Source organism: Acyrthosiphon pisum, chromosome X (genome assembly GCF_005508785.2).
Source record: "Acyrthosiphon pisum isolate AL4f chromosome X, pea_aphid_22Mar2018_4r6ur, whole genome shotgun sequence".
In the NCBI taxonomy this organism is placed as follows: Eukaryota; Metazoa; Arthropoda; class Insecta; order Hemiptera; family Aphididae; genus Acyrthosiphon; species Acyrthosiphon pisum.
In genome coordinates, this window is record NC_042493.1 from 88,462,917 (window position 1) to 88,484,749 (window position 21,833).

The 21,833-nt window shown below is 26.9% G+C and overlaps 1 protein-coding gene across 3 annotated transcripts; it reads left to right on the plus strand.

The window, feature by feature from the left end:
- Positions 1 to 2,062: 2,062 nt before the first annotated feature.
- LOC100162409 lies at positions 2,063 to 10,596 on the plus strand. 3 transcript variants are annotated; one of them, XM_001949689.5, is made up of 4 exons: positions 2,063 to 2,206; positions 2,604 to 2,774; positions 6,276 to 6,416; positions 10,164 to 10,596. In XM_001949689.5, the coding sequence occupies exons 1-4, from the start codon at positions 2,204 to 2,206 to the stop codon at positions 10,419 to 10,421; spliced, it is 573 nt and encodes a 190-aa protein (XP_001949724.1). In that variant the 5' UTR covers positions 2,063 to 2,203; the 3' UTR covers positions 10,422 to 10,596. The 3 variants fall into 3 exon arrangements, with proteins under 3 accessions (XP_001949724.1, XP_008183511.1, XP_029346855.1); XM_008185289.3 differs by having other exon boundaries at positions 6,276 to 6,398; positions 10,164 to 10,588; XM_029490995.1 differs by lacking the exon at positions 2,063 to 2,206 and adding an exon at positions 2,449 to 2,470.
- The last annotated feature ends 11,237 nt before the right edge of the window (positions 10,597 to 21,833 follow it).

Below are 21,833 nucleotides of genomic sequence, written 5' to 3' on the forward strand. Positions count from 1 at the left end.
TCAACGCACATCGCCGGTGGACCAAGAAGCTAACCTATGGCAGTAGTGAATGATTACCAGCGGCTTTACGCGCGGTTCTCCTCCACTATCGATAACAGTCGATCTACCATTGCGACTACAAAAAAGGTCCTTTTCAGGACCATTAACAAGCCATACCCAGCGTGCCTATCTAGGTGTTCGTCCCGAATCTCTCGACCTAACATTGACTTGCCCAAGCTCATAATTAGGTAGTCAGATTTCGTTCCCCATTACATTTATATAACTTATTATTGATTTACGTCCTTAATATTGTTAAATTTAAATCGCGCCTCCAATCTCCATAGGCCCGATACCGCTCGACACGGTCCACTTACTTAAGTCAGCCGTGCGACCCGGATTAAATAAATCACTAATAACTGTAAATAATTGATTGTACAATAAACTTTATGATACTGTAAATAATATTCTTATTTAATAAGAAACAGTTTGTCGAACATCGGCGCACTGTTTCATACATAAATGTGGAACTGGTATGACAAATATTGTAGTTTCAAACCAATTAAAATGGTATTATAATTCAAATATTTAGGAGTGACAATGGATTTTAACCTAAAATGATCAGAACATTATACATAATATTAAAAATAAAATTAAGAGCTTAACTGTATTATTTTATAAAATTCGATTCCTTGATAAATCAATTATAAGACAAATTGACATGACACTATGTAATTCGATTCTATTATATGGCATAATATTTTGGGGAGACGCCGCAACAGAACAGATATCAACACATTGCATACTACACAAAAAATAATTGTAAAAGTAGCATACTCCCATCATAAAAATACCAATCAGAGGAATTATTTAACCATACTAATATAAATTATACATTACACAAATTTTAGTTAAATCCATACAGAACCATACACTCAATGCTACAGAAATAATAGACAGAAGAACAGGAAAATACCTTAAACCGTCATATACATTATTAACTATTTCTAGAAGTTCTTCTAATTACACGGGGAAAATTATTTTCAGCAATTTAAATAACGAAGTAAAGAATCTAATAAAAAGTTTATGTGAAAGTCAATCCAATAATACCGATGATATAATTAATATAATTAATAAAAATAATATAAAAAGGCAATAAATAAAATAGTTAGTGATCTTGATGATGTGTGTATCAATAAAATCATAAAAAGTCAATATGTCTAAACATAATATCGTATAATATAATAATATATACCTATAATATGTAATGTTGATGTTAATTTTTGCTTCTAAAGTTTCTTTTATCATGTTATATTTATTTAATTATATCATATTTTTATTTGTAGAAGTATTTTACTTTAAACGAATTTTAATATCATTGAACTCCGTATACCAGTTGATACGAGCTTATAGCTCTGTTGGTATTCATGTCAGCTATTATTAATGTATTTTATTTTAATAATTATTTAATTGTAATTGTTTTGGCTGAATAAATAAATAAAAAAATAAATAAATGTCTATGAATGGTTATAATATTTGTTTTTGTACGAAAAATATTATTTTATGTTAAAAATTAATTAATTATATTATCTACGTTATAATATATAGGTAGTTTAATATAATAAATATTTTATAAATATTATGTATAACAATTACAAATATTTTTCTTTGTCGTTCAAATCTCATCCGCTCTTAATGATATTTCCTTTTACACGTCTTGTATGATACCTGATGTTTATAAATTATAATAGTTAAGAACTATGTTCCTTACACTCCTACTCTATATTATATATATTTTTGTTACGATATAAACCAGTTAAAATAATTGTTAATATTTGACTATTAATATTAAAAGATTACAATTATATTTAATTAAATGATCACCAACAATCTTATAAATGCCACTTTACTGACAGCGTATTATTACCTATATTAAAGAGTATAAGTGCACTATATCAGTCAATAGGTAACCTATTAGATTATCATATAGGTACAATGATAGCTAATATGAAAAATAGGTACTTCAATATTTGTTATAATATAACACTTTAAATTAATCGCTTTAATCTGATAAAATAACCACTTATAAATTCAGATAGACAAAATAATGAAATACGTTCTTATGTGTTACAATATGATCAGTTTTCTAGAATATCATCGTTCATAAAGTTCTTTACTTAAATAGTTGCTTATTTTTATAGCTTAAACATTTAAGGAATAAAATAAAATGGTAAATATTTATAATTATGAGCTCTACATATCATATTATGAGACATTGCAATATATTACACATAAAATATATTATACCTTTATAATATACTGAAGTATACAGGTTGTCCAATATAACATTAAGTATTACCTATTGTATTTTAAGTTAAAAGCTAAACGGCTTGAATTAAAATTTGTAACAATATTTGTAGGAAGTCTTAAAAAAATATAAACCACCACTTTCATCAAATTTATATGATGTTTGAGATACTATAAAATATTATAGGTACTTGAATTTATATTTTTTAATTTTTTCAACCATAACATTTAATTTAAAATATCTCGCTCGTATACCTATATAATATACACATGGTTATTTGTATAAGTTCTAGTTATTTAATAGGCTTTTCAACTTTTAGGATGGGAAAGAGCTCCGTTTCTATGATGATCACCAGAACGATGGAAATGGGCTTTCGGATCAAGGCACTTCAACAGATAATGTTTTGGGAAAAACCGCAATGAATGACGAGTGTTACGTGAATAAAGGATTTAATGATTCAAATAGCTTAAAAGAAGAATCATCCAATAAGGTACGATCAAATTTGACAATTATATGTTATAATATAATTTTATTTCTATAAATTGAATAATTATTATTTGTGGATAAATAAAATTCTAACTCTACCTATACCTATTTGTATTCCTTATAACTTAAATGGTTGATTTTATATTTCAAATTCTTGAAAAGGTTAGGAAGGGTGTAACCTAACCTTCTCAATCACGCATTCCTTAAAAAACTAGAACTTTTAGAATTGTTAAATAAATGTAAGGACCAAATTTCAAAATGAAACGTTTTAAAAAATAAGTTGCTTTTGCCATAGGACGCTCTTTAAATTTCATAAAAATTCTTAGTATTTGGGAATAATTTGGTACTTACTCCTAAAGTACCTTCATTTAAAAATTCCAAATATCTATAATGACTAATTAATTATGATATTGGTTAATTATCCTGTACCAATATTATATTCATGAAGTTAGAATATGGAAAATAGCTATGACTTCTTCCTAGTAGGTAATAATAATAATAACAATAATCGTATTCGTATTCAGAGTAATACTCTTTCCCATTGGCCAGTTACGTAACATGCTTTAAATTATGATTAAAAGTGTACATATTTAAAGTGTTTTCAACATCTAGAATTATTGCACCTGTCACAATGATAAATTCTCTAAGTATTTTATTTATTGTTTGTCTTCAAACGTATAACATCACGCTCGGCAAATGATTACAAAGGCTTAAAGTGCAAATAACAAAATGTATCGATTTGTACGAAATTGAAAATATTTTTAAATCTATAAACAGGTAGGTACTACACATAAACCTTCACTCATTTAATTAAATAATTATATATCTACCTAATATTAATTTAGATTAGAGATAACATTATTCATAATTTTATATTTTGTTTTTATTTACCAATTGACACTTTAAAAAATGCACTTTAAAAAAATTACGAACTCTATAGTAAAACAATAAATTTAAAAAATATCCTTAACAAAAACATTATAGTATGGCTTAAATTTACAATGTTATTGCACTAGTCTATATTATTGTTATCAAACATAATAATATGAAAGCGTGAGGGTATATGGCTTAAATATAGGTCACCCTCTTACGCTGACATTTTATTATTTTAATACCTTAACGTGATAACTGATAAGATTATATAGAGGGGAGGGGGGTACTATTGCAATAAAACATAGTATATTTAAGCCATATGCATTAAACATATAAATCGTATAAAACGTATGTTTCTTTGATGCTGCACCCCAAGTTTAGGAATTGAATACATTTTTGAAACAGAAATAAAACTAATTTTATACTTAATGTTTAATTGTATAGATAGGTACTTTGAATACGTTCTCCGCAGTTAACTGTGTTTAATTTTTTTCAAATTATAAGGGAATTGAAAATAGATTATCATCACGCATTTTTAAGGATTATTATAATACCTACATGATGTACAGTTGATCTAAATAATTAATTTAAATTTCACCATTAATAAGCATATTTAAGATTGAAAGTAAAAATACATAATTTAAATATCAACATTTTGTATTGTTATTTACAAGAATACCATTTTAGGTTGAATACTATTTTGAACTTAGACTAGAGTCATCAATTATGTGAATTTTCAGTTCTAATTACCCATGTAATTTTCTTAGTTAACTGCAAATAAAATACGTTGTCATAAGATTTTAAACTTAAATAATTATGGACAAATATACATTTTACGGAAAACTATTGATGTTAGTAGATAAAAAAAATTCAGTTGCAGTGATTTATTTGTTTACTTTATTTTATACAGAAAAATGTTTTTGATCTAATAATTTATTAGTTAGTTATATATAGTTCGTTTAGGCTTCTTTCTAAAAACAAAATTCAATTGATATAGGTAAAAATATATATTAAAATGTAAAAAAATTAATATAATAAATAATTATATAACAAAACAATAAATTATATTTATTATTAGGTTATAAATCACGACCTATTATTAAATCTTTTAAGACATATTATATTAAAAAAATGTTTGTAATTTTTATTTAGTATAGTTAGGTTTTTTTTATTGAGTGGTAGATAGGTACCTTCCAGCATTCAGTTAAATGGTAGGTATGGTAGTAGATTTTAAATTGTTCCGTAAATTTTAAATAAGTTCTTCAATTTTAATATTGACCGTAAACATTATATATTGTTTATGTATTAGTCCGGTTTGTAGGAAATACAAAATGTCAAGGATGGGCAAGTTAACCAAATTGTTTAAGAGGATGTCAGCGCACTATTTGTTTTCTCTCTCTGTACCACGTGCAACATAGACAAAACGCATTAACACAGAATTATTTTTGCTATGTTTTTAAGTAATCTTAGAGTAAAATCCTCCATTATAAAAAAAATAGAGAATAACATTTTTGAGGGAAAGACATATCGATTTTATATTTTATTGTTATTTGACTTTCAAAGTAAACAAAAAAATTAATAAATTTAAATTGTTTTGAGACAATATTTAGACAATTGATATTTCATTCCCTCAAAAATATTATTCTCCATCTATTATACTCCATAAATTAAGTTGATAATGTCTATGTAAAATGTAAAATGTAAAATGTAAAATGTATTTAAGTGTAAAGTGAAAAGTTATTTTTTTAATATCCTTTATTTAGTTAAAAATCTGTTATTTTATCATTAAAAATAAATAATTTTACCTTTTTTTTTTTAAATCTTAACACACTACATAGTACATATATAGCCACATTTCCACATAGGTAGTAATATATTATAGGTCTTACAATTTAAAAATAAAAATTATGTCTGCCAATTGTTTTTGAAACCCAAATTTATAACCTTTCAATACGATAAGTTTTTATTTTTTTCACTGTACACAAGAAGTTTTAAACACAACCTACATTTAAAATAGGCTTCTTAAGTTTAATTAAAAATTCCCATACTCAGAATTTGAATGCTTATACATCAAAAGAAAAATGGAGTTGTGAACTGTGCATGCTAGGTGAATTATTATACTGGATAAATATTGATGTAAATTATAGTTATAGTAAGCCATTTTAAAATATACCATCATGGTTTAGAAGGGTGTAGGCAAGCCCGGATTAAGGGGGGAGGGCATGGGCCCGGACCCATAATGGATATCGAACAATAGTTGGCCCATGATGGTAGTACGTTTTCTTTGATATTATATCATGGATAATGGATATATTATATTATTATTTGCCCTTGAGATTAAAATTATACTAATCTGGCTTTGAGTGTAGGCCGTAGGGTAATTGCCCACATAGTTATTAAGAAAAAAATACGAGGGCTACAGCAACCCCCCCCCCCCCCACTAATTTAAAGTTTGGTCCTAGCTGCACGACCAGTAGCTATGTCACAATGACGTATAAATAACGTATGAAGCAGAGATTTTAGAATTAAGACTAATGTTTTATCATCATAATATTATAGATAGTAAATAATATATTATTATCGGCCGCTCACTGGTCATTCAAAGTTAAATTCTATCTTATTTATATTACAGATTGAGGTAGATCCAAATCAACTCTCTAAAAGTGTTATTATAATTTCTGACGGACCTCCACTGACGATGCAAGATGGGTACATTAATAATGCATTCGAAGATGGCCCTCAGAAAGCAGATAAGGTGAATGATAAAGATAACGTGCGTATAAATATTAAAAATAATCTCTATTCATCCACTCAGGAGAGTAGGTTCATTACAAATATACATCAATCCATCAAGTTTTTAAATTTCTAAAGAAAAATACATTACCTATAATACATCATGATATTACCTATATTACAATTGGTAACTTTTACTTAAATGTCTAAATTACAATTATATACCTACTATAATTTATAGATATTAACTATAAATTATTATAAATTATAATATCATTGCCAAATTATATTAACTATGTTAACTATTATTTTTAATTTATTTTTACTGTTTTATCAAATTATTGCAACTTAATTAGATGTTATATTATTATTTGTTAATAAATAATAATTAAATCGTTATTTTAATCGTTTGATAACCCGTTACTTTAAAGTTTGTTAATTAGTAGGTATTAATATCTTAAGAAAAACTTTTTTGCACTTTGGGTCAAATTATGAAAATATAACTGCCAACAACCGTTATTATTTTCATATAACGAATAACTTGTTTGTATAAACTGTTGATTAGGTATAAAGTATTATAGTGATGTAAATAGGACATTTCCGACTGCCAGAAAAAATTATGTATTTTCCCTTAAACATTCAAATACATCATACTCACTACTATTTCTTCTATTCTAAAAAAAAATTATTTTAATATTCAGGAAGTGCCATAGAACTTAAGTAAATAATAATAATAATAATGATAATTATGATACAAATAACCTTAGAAAATATTTTACCCTCTGTAAATTAACAAGGTTCCTCCATCCCTGTATTAATTCAAACCATAAACTTCTTAAAGAATAATGCCAGTATACTACTATAATGATACGTGCATGCATGATAGTTTTATCACGATAGCAACTATCGCGGTTTTCTATCATCGTGTGAACTAGGAATTAAGCTTAATGGCTACCTACTTATTAATATTTAATACATATTTATGGTTCATAAATTTTCTTCAAAGTGGAAAATATCGAGTACCGCGTGCTACGTTTGTGTCCCATGATCACTACTTTATATAAAACGAACTTTTTATTGTTGATGTAACTCAAATCGAATACTCTATATTACACCAAATATTTATATGGCAATTTTCCATATACGATAAAATTTTTTAAATACTTGGACCTTTTTAAAGCTGTTTATAGCAATTCATTCATTTTCAATTATTGTCGAAACATAATTTTTTGTGAGCGTTTGCAGTTAGAATTTTTATATTTTAATCAAAATCGCGGAAAATTTGATAAATATTTTGTAGTTGGAAATTCATTATAATTTTTTCTTTTCATAGCTATAATATTTTAAATCTTAATACAAGATTTCTCATAAGTTTTTCTACCATAAATCAAAAAAAGGCGGGAAAGTGGGTGTCACTCTGCTGTACAGTATATTACAAGTGGGTCACTGTAATGGATGGTGTTAAATTTGAATTCAATGTTATTATAATATCATTGTATAAGAAGAATGATTCTGAGTGAAAATGATCACTCAGCCAATATTACTAAGTAGGTATATTTGATGATATTATTGTGAATAAAGAAATTTATATAATATACCCTATTTGCGTGTAAACTTGTTTTAAATTTTCAATCATTAGCTATAAAAGTTGAACATTTTATAAATTTTTAACTACAAAAGAGTTATTCAATTTTAAATTTCATACATTTTGTTAAAATTTGATCTTTAAATGCTTATAAAAAAAAACTTGTGCCTATGTATTTTTAATATTTTTCAACTGATATTGTAACAATATATCAGGAGCTTTGTATTAAATGTATACACTTTTTGGCCCAACAGATAAAACTTTATTGATATTTATAGAAAAAAAAAACTATAAAAATTGAAAACTGACAATGTCCGTAAACAGCTCAAAAAGAGTCTAATTATTTTAAAAACTTCATCATGTATAGAAAATACTAATATAAACATTTAGTGAAGTTTTCAAATATCTACAGTCATTCGTTTTTTAATTACAATTAAATAAGAAAATCGTCACATGAGAAATCGAGCGAATATCAAATTTTGTAAAAATGTGAATTTCAAACGCTCATAAAAATTTAATTTGACTTACTTGTAGACATTTTTTTTTTGTTTGAAGTAGGCAATATTATGAGGAATTTTGTATTAAATTTTAAAATCTTAGATTTAAAAAGAAAAATTTTTACGAATTCTTAACTCAAAATAATTTGGTAATTTTCGTGGTTTTCGTGGTTTTTCCATATTTTGTCTATATCTGAACTACTGGGAAAACTTTTGACTTTTGAAAACTATTGAGAAATTTTTACTCTTGACCCCCCCCCCCCCCCCAAAGTACCGGACTAGATTCACTTTCCTATCAGACAAGATACTGTTGAAGAAAACGAATCACTTTTACTGTCCTAAAAGGTGATGACAGACACAAAAAAAAAAATTAAAAAAAAAAAAAAAAAACAACACACATCATTGTAAAATTGATACATTCATCGTTTCACTCAGAATCTAAAACCCTGGTCAATCAAGCCCGGACTAAGACATTTTGAGGCCCAGGGGCCAAAGTTTGAAATGAGGCCTTTGTACGAAAAAAAAAATATTAATGTATATAATGGGTTCCAGGCTGAAGTGACCAGTTGACGTCATATGAAAGTGTACCAAAAATTATGAAGAAATACCCTTTAAAGATTGGGTCTAATTTTTTTAATTTTTTAAGTTATGGGCAATTAACTTTTTATCAAAACCATACATATCATGCATTTGTTTATGTATCTTCAAAAATTTTCAACATTTTAATGTAATTTTTTTTATTAATTTAAATCTAAAATGCACCAATTATTTTTAACTAGATTCACTTTCCTATCAGAAAAAGTACTGTTGAAGAAAATCGAAGCACTTTTACTATCCTAAAAGGTGATGACAGACACAAAAAAAAAAAATTCACATCATTGTAAAATCAATACATTCATCGCTCCTCTGAAGGTTTTAGGTTCTGAACCTAAAATTTTACCGGGAACTTGAATTAAATTGTTATGAGCGTTTGAACTAGTTATTCATAGATATTTCAAATTTGAATTTTTCTTTATTCCTATGAATGTTGATAAATTATTTTTCATTTGATAAAAAAGCTTGAAAATTTAACACAAAGTTCCACACGAGTTTTTATTATAGAAATTTAAAAATATTAAAGAGGTATTAAAGGTACATAGGCATGCATTTTTTTATAAGCATTTGAAGTTTAAATTTTGATAAAATTCGTCAAAATCAAGAAAATGTGCGAATGATTTTGTAGTTAAAAAATTTTCAAATTTTTTACTAATAGGATTGAAAATTTAATACGAGGTTTCTCAAGTAGTCCATTCTTAACCAAAATAACAGTTATAGACAATTTAATTTCAAATTTGCAGGTACCTACCTATAGAGAAATTTGATACTTTAGAAAAGAATCACGATAGTAATTATTTTGTTTTAAGTTAATAATATTTTTTGTAATTTCTTAGAACTATAATAAATATTATTATTTTTTATATATGAAAATAAGTTTTTACCTATATTGATGATAATAAGTAATAACAATAACAATACAACAATAAATCACAATAAAATTATCTATTTGAAACTTATGCATAATACATATTTTGTTTTTGGATTAACTCACACAATTATTATAATATAAGTATAGAAATCTTTGTCTCTACACTGTCAATGAAAATTAATACAACTCTATCTTCATATTTTTTTTTCGTATCTTATATGTGTTGATTTGTCTAAACAGGGGACGGTGCCACGGGCACATGACGTCACTGCCATTACTTCCTCTATAATAGAGAACCAAATTACAAAACTGGATGAAGACAATAATGAACTGGTGGCCGTTAATTTGGAAACGAAAGAAAAGAAGTGGAAAGTACAATCTGTCGGATGGGATTCAAATAAGAGTATAATTTTGTTGGGTTTGGTATTGGCTTTTGATGTATGGGCAGCAATATTTGTTTGTTTTAAAACGAACCTATTCCCCAATATTTTGAATTAAATTAGTACCGTTATCTAATATATTAAATAATATTATCATCACGTTAAATGAATACAGTTTTAATATGTTTATGGCATATGCTAATTGCATACTTAAAATAAATTAAATGTTTTTTACATTTGTCGGGTTTATTTTAACACTGTAATTCAATATATTATATAATATTATAAAAAAATGAGTTAATTATTGTGTATATTAAGGTAAGTTATGAACATATTATGAACATTGTCGAATTCCAGAGTTATACTGAATCATTTTCTTCTGAAACCATTGGAATATTGTGTAAAATCAATCCCAACTAAAACATGCATGGCCTGGTGCACTACCATGCGCTCAGATAATTTCCCAGTTCAACATTAAAAATGTAAATGATGAAATTAACACAGCCATGAAGTTTTTATATTAATGGAATATTGCATCTGTATTCTGTATACCTAGTACCTACTGCTTCAAAAATATTTTAATATATCACTCTAAAATTCAAAATTACTAAATAGCAAATTTAAATAAATCAATAAACTACGATAGTGTCCACTGTTAATAATTGTAGATCAATTGATATTTCGATAGACTGCTGAAAATATCAAATTAATATTTATCTCAAATTAATAGCTCTAATGGTATATACTGTTCATAAATCAAAAAGTTTAGTAAATAATGCACCATCAAACGTTACCCGAAATTATTCTTTCATAATATATACTACTAAGTAATAACTAGGGCTAGGATTGAAAGTCAAATATTATTTTTTTCTGAATATTCTAAGACATATTACTTCGAATACAAAATTTGATTTATAGGTACATCAAAGATCTTGAAACATTTAAATTTAATTTTTCTAAAATCATTTGATTTTGGAATAATAGTTTGGAATTTTTAAGCCACCATTTTAAAATTTGTCCGTATTTTCGATTATTTTAAAAGAAAATATAAATTTTGATGAAAATTTAGCTTAAATATTAATTCTAAAAAAGCTAAATTAGTATTTATCTGACATAGTTGTCAGCGGTGGGGATTCACACTGCGCAAAGTGGTCTGAAAAATCTATGTGGGTTGATAAATAATACATAATATATCAGACGTTTTATTTGGAACACAAAAATATGCATAATTATCACATTCAAATTGTACAATAAATATATTTTATGTTAGTCCTTTCACTAAAAATGAACGTAGAAACAAATTTTAAAATCATTTTTTACAATATTATTAATTTCATTAAATTTTGTATTTTTTTTTAATGCGTATTTCTTGTTTTTTAGAGTATTCATATCTACACCCTAATAATGAACTTGTATTAGACTGTTATAAATACCTTAATACACAGATTGTTTTATACATTGGTCAGGTTCTTTTCCCTGTCCCCTTATCTCATATAGATGTCATATATATGCCACTGTATGTACAAGATAACAATATTATGATTGCAAATGTTTGGATTTTTTTTCACAGAATAATGCATTTATATTCGTGTGAGATGACTACTGACTATAATAATATAGCCTTCACGGTTTTCAAGTACAATAAGAATATCACAGGTAATTAAAAATGTAAAATTAACATGTACGTGTTGCTATAATAGCATTACAAAAAAAAAAAAAACAAATATGAGTAACACGTAAAACAATTAGGTACAAGGGAATCGTTGGACGGTCAGTGTATAAATTATTATAATGATTGCACCAACTCCACGTCCGGATAGAATATAATATACTTTCATTTCAAAATAGAATAATAATAATAACATTCATGTACGACGTGCAAGAGTTTATATTTCTACAGTGATTTGATTTAGATAATAATATGCCAATAATATTACTCGTGTACCAGAAAACATCGTACGCCTGAAATGATAGGTAGTGACACAACTCTAAAAATACGTTTTTCGAGTTATTACCATCAAAATTTGCAGAATTTTATCCTTTATATTTTAGTATAATTGACATTTTTGATTTATATAATATTAAAGACAGTATGAGCTTAAATTTCTTTATTATTGCTTTAAATAAAATATAGTTTATTAGTTTCCAGCTGGAATACCGACACTTCTTAGATGTGACTTTATTCTGGCCTGAATAATGTTGTTACACAATATTTTTCTAGCCGGAATATAGTCATATTTCAAAAGTAACAGTTGCACACGGGGAAAATTGTTTTAATTTTATTATTATAATACTATGGAACCTATAGTAAGAATAACTATAGTAGTTTTATCAACATAATATGTTTTATTAAAATATATTATCTCAAAAGTACTACCTAATATTTTGGTACCTTACCTGGTGTAAGGTAATTTAAAATGTTCTTTGATGACATTCTTGATTAATTCGTCAGTCCGAGCTCTATGGTCTGGTGTTTGGAATTATTTTTCGATTGGATGTTGGCGACTGCAACATAGTGTAGAATATTTTAATTGTCCGAAAGATGATGTACACCCTGGGCGTTTGTGCATGAGTTTTTTGATTATTTTTGTCCAGCCTTCACTTATGGGATCGATTTTGCTCAGAAATTTCACACATTCGTTGTCTCCCTGTGAATGCATTAGGTCATGGCCTATGGCTGTTTGTCTGTTGATTATCGTCTTAACGTCTGGGTTTCTTGTATGTTGCCAGTTTTTTCTACGTTTGCGTTTTTGTAGATTGCGTTTAGGATGTTGATGGGTTAGGTTTAGGGTTTGATCTTTTGGATTGGTAATATGGGTGTTACTGTTTACGAAGGCAGCTATTTTTGCTTGGTCAACGTGTTCTGAAGTTTGCATTTTCCTAAGAGCAAAGATTATGTTTTTAGTATCAAGTTTGAATTTGGTCCAATCTGTATGTTTGAGTGACTTGAGCTCGTAGTTCAAGTATGATGGGGGTGTGATCGGAAGAAAGTTCGGCTGTGAGATTTTCTATTGTATACGTTCGTTTTCCTGTTTTGAGAATAGAGACGATCAGTATATAATCCATATACCGTACCGACTAGTAAGCTCTTGGGTGTGCCACCGTGTTGTTTGTGTTACCGCCGGTAGGTATGGATTTTGATGGTTTTTGCTGGAATTCAGGGTTACAGCCATGGGGAGGGTCTCATTATCTTTGTCTTGACTTCCCCTATCTATGGCTGTATATATCAGTGTAATGTTAGTGTAGTTCAGATAGGTCCAAAGTCTCTGACTACTGTTATTTCCTGTATGTCGTGTTCTGATTGGCTGATTGTGTAGTGCTTAGAAGGACTGTTTTGGTGAGTGGTGTAACCATTACAAGATAAAAAGAAATTAGGTATCTGCGTTTGTACATATTTCGTTTTTACAACATTTGGTTTTAACTGGTTTTTTCCCAAAAAGAAGTTGGCCGTGCTTTGTTGAGCTTTTTGAACTTTGACTGTTCCAAATCGTCATGTGCAATTTATAAGTATTTATAAGCACGAATTTAAAATTTATAAGTCATCGCTTCCTTATTTTTTCTCAAAAAGAAGTTTTACAAAATAAGTTTACTTAAATTCAATATACCTACTTAGCATTTATTCATGATATCACAACTTTATAGTGCTTAAAGATCTTATATTTTTTTTACATAGCCCTTTTTACACGTAGTTTACGAAGGGTGATTAAAATATCTCAATGTATTTATAATTCAGTTTACCTATATATGAATAATGTTATTAAATTATTTTATAAAGTCAGTAAATTAATGTAACAGTAATTTGTTGTATGCGATTTATGAAATGTTCAACTTCATTCGTATACATAATATACTATAGTAAAATGTATGCAGATTTGTTGTAAAAACCTAAAGCATAACTCACTATTATAAAAATATATTTTTTAGATTCTAAGCGGAGCAAAGTATGTATTAGTTCAAATGTTGAAAAAAGTTCATCAAAATCATGACAATTTATAAATATTTGACTATAAAAACTTATGAGAACCTTGAATTAAATTTTCAAGCTTTTTGTCCTACTTAGTGAAAAATATTTTATCAATATTTATAAAATATAAAAATAATCAAATTTCAAATGCATATAAATAAATCAAAAACCTTAAAAATATTCATATGTATACTATTTATATATCTTATTAATCAATATGTTTATGTAATCCATTTAAATATTAACATTACGAGTTTATTATAGGTACTTCCAAATGAAGTATATAATATTATGATGTAAATGTTTAACAATATAAATTCGATAGTTTTAGAAAACTTAGCTTTAGAATAGCAATCAGTACGTAGGTATATACTGTGGTATCACCCGTATCGGACAATACGCGGTAAAACTAACTATACGCCTTACCTTCGTATTCTCTAGTTAATGACACTCTCTAAAATTAATTAGAATGGCACTGTTAACTTTGAGGTACGATGGTATGCACTTGTCAATTCTTAGTTCGTTCCTATCTACTTGGAATGACTCAAAGATTACATATACCTTGGCATTATTCAGTTTAATAAAACCTCATTGACCCATAGTAGTACGTACCTATATCCCGGCGCTGTTCTTATAAAGGGTAAGAACTTAAGAATGACTAAAATAATATCAAACTAGGGTTTTAAGGTCGGAAACACTTTAATTAAATTAAAACAAACATATTACATAAAATACTTAGCAAATTCGGATCGCCTGGTCCGTACTATGATCGACGTTTCACACGCTCGATCGTCGTACTCGCGTTTTCGCCAAATCACTCAGCGACAACGGGACTGCCCGTGCCTGCGCGTAAGGCGGTGTTATAAAGTAAAATATTAATTATTATTGCTGCCTCCTCAGCACACCTTACTTCATTGGCCTGACCTACCTATATTAATATCTAAATTGCTAAATTAATTTCTATTTATATTATGTATACCTACATTAAATAATATTACAGTGACGGCTGTCTACAATATACGACAATACCTATCTAATACCTATATTATGTGGATTGCATTTTTTCCAAAATAAATCCAGTGATTTTACAAGTTAGTTGTATTAAAATAATGTTAGTTTTAACTTTTATTTTTCTCCACAGCTATATAATATTCCCTTATCAGATTTATTATTCAGATTTAATGCCCAGTACTATTAACAAAAATCATCTGATCTGCATGCAGTACAAAATATTATGCAAGTTTGTTTAAAAACGTGACAATTGTTTTTGCAATTTTCAAAACCTCGTTGAACAATGTATACACAATTTCCATTTTTATTCTATTATATATTCATAATATACTTAAGGGAATAAAGAATTTACGGAATGGAAAATATATTTGTTAATAGTGTTTACAGGAAAAATATGTAAAACATGGTTTAGAATAACCAAATATTATTAGTTTATACACGGTTTTTGATGAAATGGTGAAAACACTTTGGTTCATTTGAATTCATGTTTTTTTGTTCAACTATAATATTATAGTTTACAGTAGGTATACATGGTCAACAAATAAATTAAGATCAATGTTTATTTATGAATAATATACTTTAAAAATTGTATTATTATTTTATTTTTTTATTAACCCGCGGAAACTTAGGCCATTGGGTGATTTTTATTGTGTGGGAGTTACACAGTTTGGCAGATTTTTTAGTGGGCAACCGTAGGTATCTGCCATGCCCGGGTGGGGGATGTGTATTGTTTTATTTTTAAGCAAACACATTGTTCGTATTTATTATAGGTTATTTGCATTGTTAAAAATGTACATATATTTGTTTCATGATGGAGAATAATATTGATATTTATAAAATTATATTATATAGCAATAAAATGATTTAAAATAAATATAAATAAAAAAATACCTACAATTATTATTAATATTAATAATAACTTTTTTTATTGTATTATATATTATTCACAACAATATTTAAAATAATAATAATAATATGCTTTTATTATTATAGAACTTCAGAATAGCAAGCTGTATAATATTACATTTTAGATTCTGGACGGAGCGAGAAAAATAGTGATTTTACAATGATGTATATTTTTTTTGTCCTATATACATAATTTCTATCAGAAGGAGTGCTTCAATTTCAACATATTATGGTATCTTATCTTTTAGCAAATCAGGTCATTTTTCGATATTCTCAATAATTATTTAATACCACGGGAAAAACCACCGACAAGTTACAAAAAAACCGCTAAAAATGGAATTTTAATTTCTAACGCTTTGTATATCACCATAGAAACGAATAAAAAATTATAATATAAATTCAACTTATAGGCTATTATAAATAATGACGATATAAAATATCCAGACTGACAAATCGTCGCTGCTCAGAATCGTTTTTCTTATACAATGATATTATATCATTGAATTCAAGTTTAATAAAATCCATTATACATGTACCCACTTGTGTCCTACTGTACAGTGTACAGCACTACAGCAGAGAAACATCCACTTACCGGTTTTTTTATAATTTTTTTATGTATTTGAAATAAATTATACTTAAGGTGTCAGAGCTGATGTGTTTTAGTACATTTACTAGCCGCACAGTAAAAATTCTGCTTTCGAAATAGTCAGATTTCGACCACTTTATTCTAATTCAATTAAGAAGACTTTATACAGGTCGCATTGGACTCCGATTTCTAAAACATTTATTTTTCTAAACTTTTAATAAACGTCACAAAATTTAGAGTATTTTGATGTGAGTTTTTCTTACGCTGTTGTTTTTTCATGTACAAAAAAAATATATTGAAATTCGACTGTTCTACGAGGCGTGATCGTTTTTAATGCAAAATCGTCTTTGTTGAAATGGTTTGATTTTATTTTTACCGTTAGCCTATTCGATTGTATGGCTGCCATGCATCGTAACTAGAAATTACGCCTACTTTTGTCCTTTAATAAACATGGTTCCGACACCCTTGGAAGTGTTTTAAGTTTTGAGTAGATCAAGGGATTTTTATTGATAAAATAACTAAATAAACCATGCTTAAAAATTAAGGAATAATTAATATAAAAACATGTAAATAAACGTAATCTTTTTGTCCTATTGTAGTTCAATTTTATTTTTCAGTTCAACTTGTAAGCTGTTAAGTAATATATATACATATAACTAAATAGATAGGTAGTGGCCAGTTGGTAAATATGTAAACAATTAAATAGCTAGGTTCAGTAATTTTCAACGGTATACACTACGGTGACCCGTCAAAATATCCCCATTAAAAATATCTCTGTAAAAATATCTCTTATACAAAATAATATCTCCGACAAATTATGTTCAAAAAATATAAAAATATTAAATTAAATTAAATTAAAAAAAGGTGGGCAAGTGGTAACCTAACCTGCTGCACAGAAAGTTACAAGTGGGTCACTGTAATGGATAGTGTTAAATTTTAATTCAATGATATAATATCATTGTATAAAAAAAACGATTCTGAGCGAAAGTGGTTAGTCAGTCTATGATATTACTAAGTACCTATATGTTTTGATGATATTATTGTGAATGAAGTAATTTATGAATAACCTATTTACGTATAGAACCTTGTTTAAAATGTCCAATCCTTAACTATAAACGTTGGACATATTATACATTTTTGACCACAAAATAATTATAAAATTTTAAACTTGATAAATTTTGTCAAAATTCGAACTTTAAATTCTTATAAAAAAAAATTGTGCCAATGTATTTTAATAAAATGACCTATGAATAATCGTGTATTACATTTTTAAATCTTAGATTTAAAAAGAAAAATGTATCATAAAATTACCTATCTGTATTGGTAAGCGGACCATGATAGAAGGAAGTACAAAGTACAATCACTATCACCGTCAATAACATTTTCTCTATCAGATAGCTATAGCATCAATCGTTTTTATTAATTTTCGAAGGAATTGGGAGATATTTTGTATTGGAGATAATTTTGACGGAGATATTTTATACTGGAGATATTTTGACGGAGATATTTTGTCGTATAACCAAACAGAACTAAACATCATGTGATATATTTCAAGGTTTTTGTGCTTTTTACATAGGTATACGAGTATAGCCAACTATATAAATTATATTAATATTTATTATGTTCTACTTATAAGCATTAAACACTCTATTTATGCCAATAAATGCAATTATAAATATTTTTTTATATAAATCAACAGCATTACTGGGAACTAAGGCAACGAATTTCACGGTTAAAAGACAGAATAACGTAACGGACACATAAAGTTTCAGTTTATGAAGTATAGGTATGGACGATGAACTTTAATAAATATTTTAAATTAACTCGAGTACCTATTGATCTTTTAAATCAAAAAAATTATCCATATCACTGTAGATGTCACACTGTCATGTCACTTGCATACTTTATTCAATACATCAAAAGTTTGTTTATGTATAATATATATATAACAGTATATACATGGATGCATGTGAAAACATTTCAAATTAGAGTGATACTGGTGAATGTTTGTATAAGGAAAATCGAAAGTACCAATTATTTTTGGGCAGAGTTAAGAGTCAGGTACTTTAAATCTAACAGGGCATATATGACACTATAATATTGTTATGATGTGCACTTCTATATTTTGTTTGTGTTTGTACGTGATCATGTTACTATTATATAAACTATGTTATAGATAAAATATATATTTAAATTTTGATATAATTTAATGAACTTGTATTGTTTGTATTGTTTACTATAATAGTTTGGTGTTTACGTTACTTTATTAGCTATTCGTGACTTTAACATGGTCTTTACTTCGAAATGTTTTTATCCTTCGTAATACTATAGTTATATAGACTTAAAGTCAACATTTAAACACAATTCAAATATTTTTTTCTAATAGCAATATAATTACTAGGTAGGTAGGTTGAAAGTAAATTCTAACACATTGTTGAGTATAGGTAGTAATATAACATATATTATAATTTATAACATAATATAATATAACACAGTATAATATAGCATGAGTCTTTATTTATTTTATAAACAATATGAGAATAATTTAGTATATATTTACGTTACACTAATGAATAATGATGTATTATAAAATAAAATAATTATTTATTTATGTAAATTAATAGTAAATAATATTTGTACCTATAATGTTACTAATATTGTACGATTATTTTTGAAAATGTTATTGATTAATAGTATACATTAAAAAAATATATATATTTACAAAATAGGGAAAAGTAGGAAAGCTGCACAATAGGTACAGTAAGTGTTGAGTGTTTCTCAACATAAAGTAAGTTAGGTAGGTACTTGTAATGTATGTGTCAAATTTGAATTCAATGAACCATAAATCCATATGAAAAACTATTCTGAGCGAAGACAAACATCTGTTGGCCTATATTATTATTTATTACACGGTGGGTTGAATAAATTTTTGCCGAAAACATTACATTTATCATGCCTATTATTAATATTTAATTATTATAATAGTAGGTAGGTATCTATATAATTTTATTTATAGAAAAATTATTGTTACTTATTATCTTTTGCGGCATATACACAAAATATTGTACTTTTGAACAATGAATTAAAAAACGTTCGTGTAGTTGCCCCCCACCCCACCATGATCAATTTATTTAAAATTTATGTCCTCCTTTTGCAAATAAATTCCCTGTCCAGTATAAAAAATATAAAACAGGGGGGGCCAATTTCACGCAGCCCCCACTTTTGAGCAACAAATTTCAAAATGATACCAACATATTGCAAATAATTTTTGAATGTATTAATATAATTTAATTTTTATATTTATTTTTTTTATTCCTTTTTAATTACTTTATATTTGTAAGAACAAAATATGGGTTATGGAATTATAAGCTCATGAATGTTTAGTATCAATATTTTTTTGATTAAATATAGATTTTTTATCAAACAAACTTTATTATTTCTATAGTTTAGTTTTATTTTATTTTATTTAGATTTTTTTAATTAAATCAAGATTTTGTTTTATTGAATAAAGAATTTTTATCATATATAGGTTCATTTATTATACAACTAGACTTTTTTTATTTAATCAACATTTTTTCATTTATCTTAGCTATTTTCATTGAATTTCATATTAAAAAATGTATAAATAATAAAATAATATAATAATATAAAGTAAATAAAAAGGAATTAAAAATAAATATAAAAAATTAAACTATATTAATACATTTAAAAATTATTTGCAACATTTTGGTAAAATTTTGAAATTCGTAAATCATAGTGGGAGCTGCGTGAAGTTGCCCCACCCCCACCGTCTTATTTTTTTTTATACCGGACAGGAAACTTATTTGCAAATTGTGAAAAACAATTTGCAAATGTTTGCAAATTATTTGCAAAATGTGAACATAACTTTCAAATAGATTGGTCATGGTAGGGGGGCCAACTTCACGCACGTAATTAAAAATGCATTGGGGGACGGAGTGGCCGAGCGGACTAAGGCGTCGGTTGCGACGCACACCGTCGCCGGTTCAAGAGGTGGCACTTCTCTTCTGGCAGTCATGGTGTCTAGAGAGAGAGGCCACCATCCCCCATCCGACAGATACCTACGGGTGCCCACTAGAAAATTCTGCCAAACTAATAAATACACATGTTTAAACTTACAGTACTCTCCCCCACATTTAAAAACCACCCAATGGTTTCCCTAAGTTTCCGCAGGTTAATTAATAAAAAAATAAAAATGAAAATGTGCTTAAGAAAAGTAAACAATTTAAAAAAAGGATGGGGATAAAAACATATTTAAAATAAATAAATAATATTTAAAATATTGTTGTTATTACATCAAATAATAATATCATTGTTAATACATTTTTACTCGATACCTACCGCCTTACTGTATAATGGTGGTGTCAATAGGTTTGTGGTGTAAATATAAATAGTCCATAACATAAAATTATTCTAAATGTTTTGAAAAACTCATATCTAACGTAAAATATAAAATATAATAATGTACGTAAAAGTTTAAAATCCTTACGAAAACAATTTTTTTAGTTTTTTTTTTTTATAAATATGAATACAAATTTAATTGTTAGGCCAAAAAGCGTGAAAATTTAATATACGACTCCTGATATATTGTTACAATAGCAGTTTAAAAATATTAAATATACATAGGCACAATTTATAAGCATTTTAAGTTCGATTTTTAACGAAATGTATAAATGTAAATATGTTAATTAATTTAGTAGTTAAAAATGTATAAAATGTTCAACTTTTATAGCTAATAGCTAAGGATTCAAAATTTAAAACAAGGTTCCACGTAAATAGGTTAGGTATAATTGTATAAAGAAATTACTTAATTCACAATAATATCATAAAATATACTTATAGTAGGCTGTCTGACCGTCTTCGCTCAGAATCGTTTTTCTTATTATATCTTTAATTCCAAATTAACACCATCCATCACAGTAACCCACTTGTAACCTACTGTACAGCAGAGCGACACCCACTTTTCCACCTTCTTCTATATTATGTACTTAGCGTTTTGTTTTACACTTAGTATGGTGGAGTGTTTTTGTAAGGATACAAATTAC

Excerpts from the sequence above, each read along its gene's own strand:
- LOC100162409 (XM_001949689.5), top strand. Across the intron at positions 2,775-6,275 it reads AAGAAGAATCATCCAATAAG|ATTGAGGTAGATCCAAATCA; the intron begins GTACGATCAAAT and ends TTTATATTACAG. Across the intron at positions 6,417-10,163 it reads AGGTGAATGATAAAGATAAC|GGGACGGTGCCACGGGCACA; the intron begins GTGCGTATAAAT and ends TTGTCTAAACAG.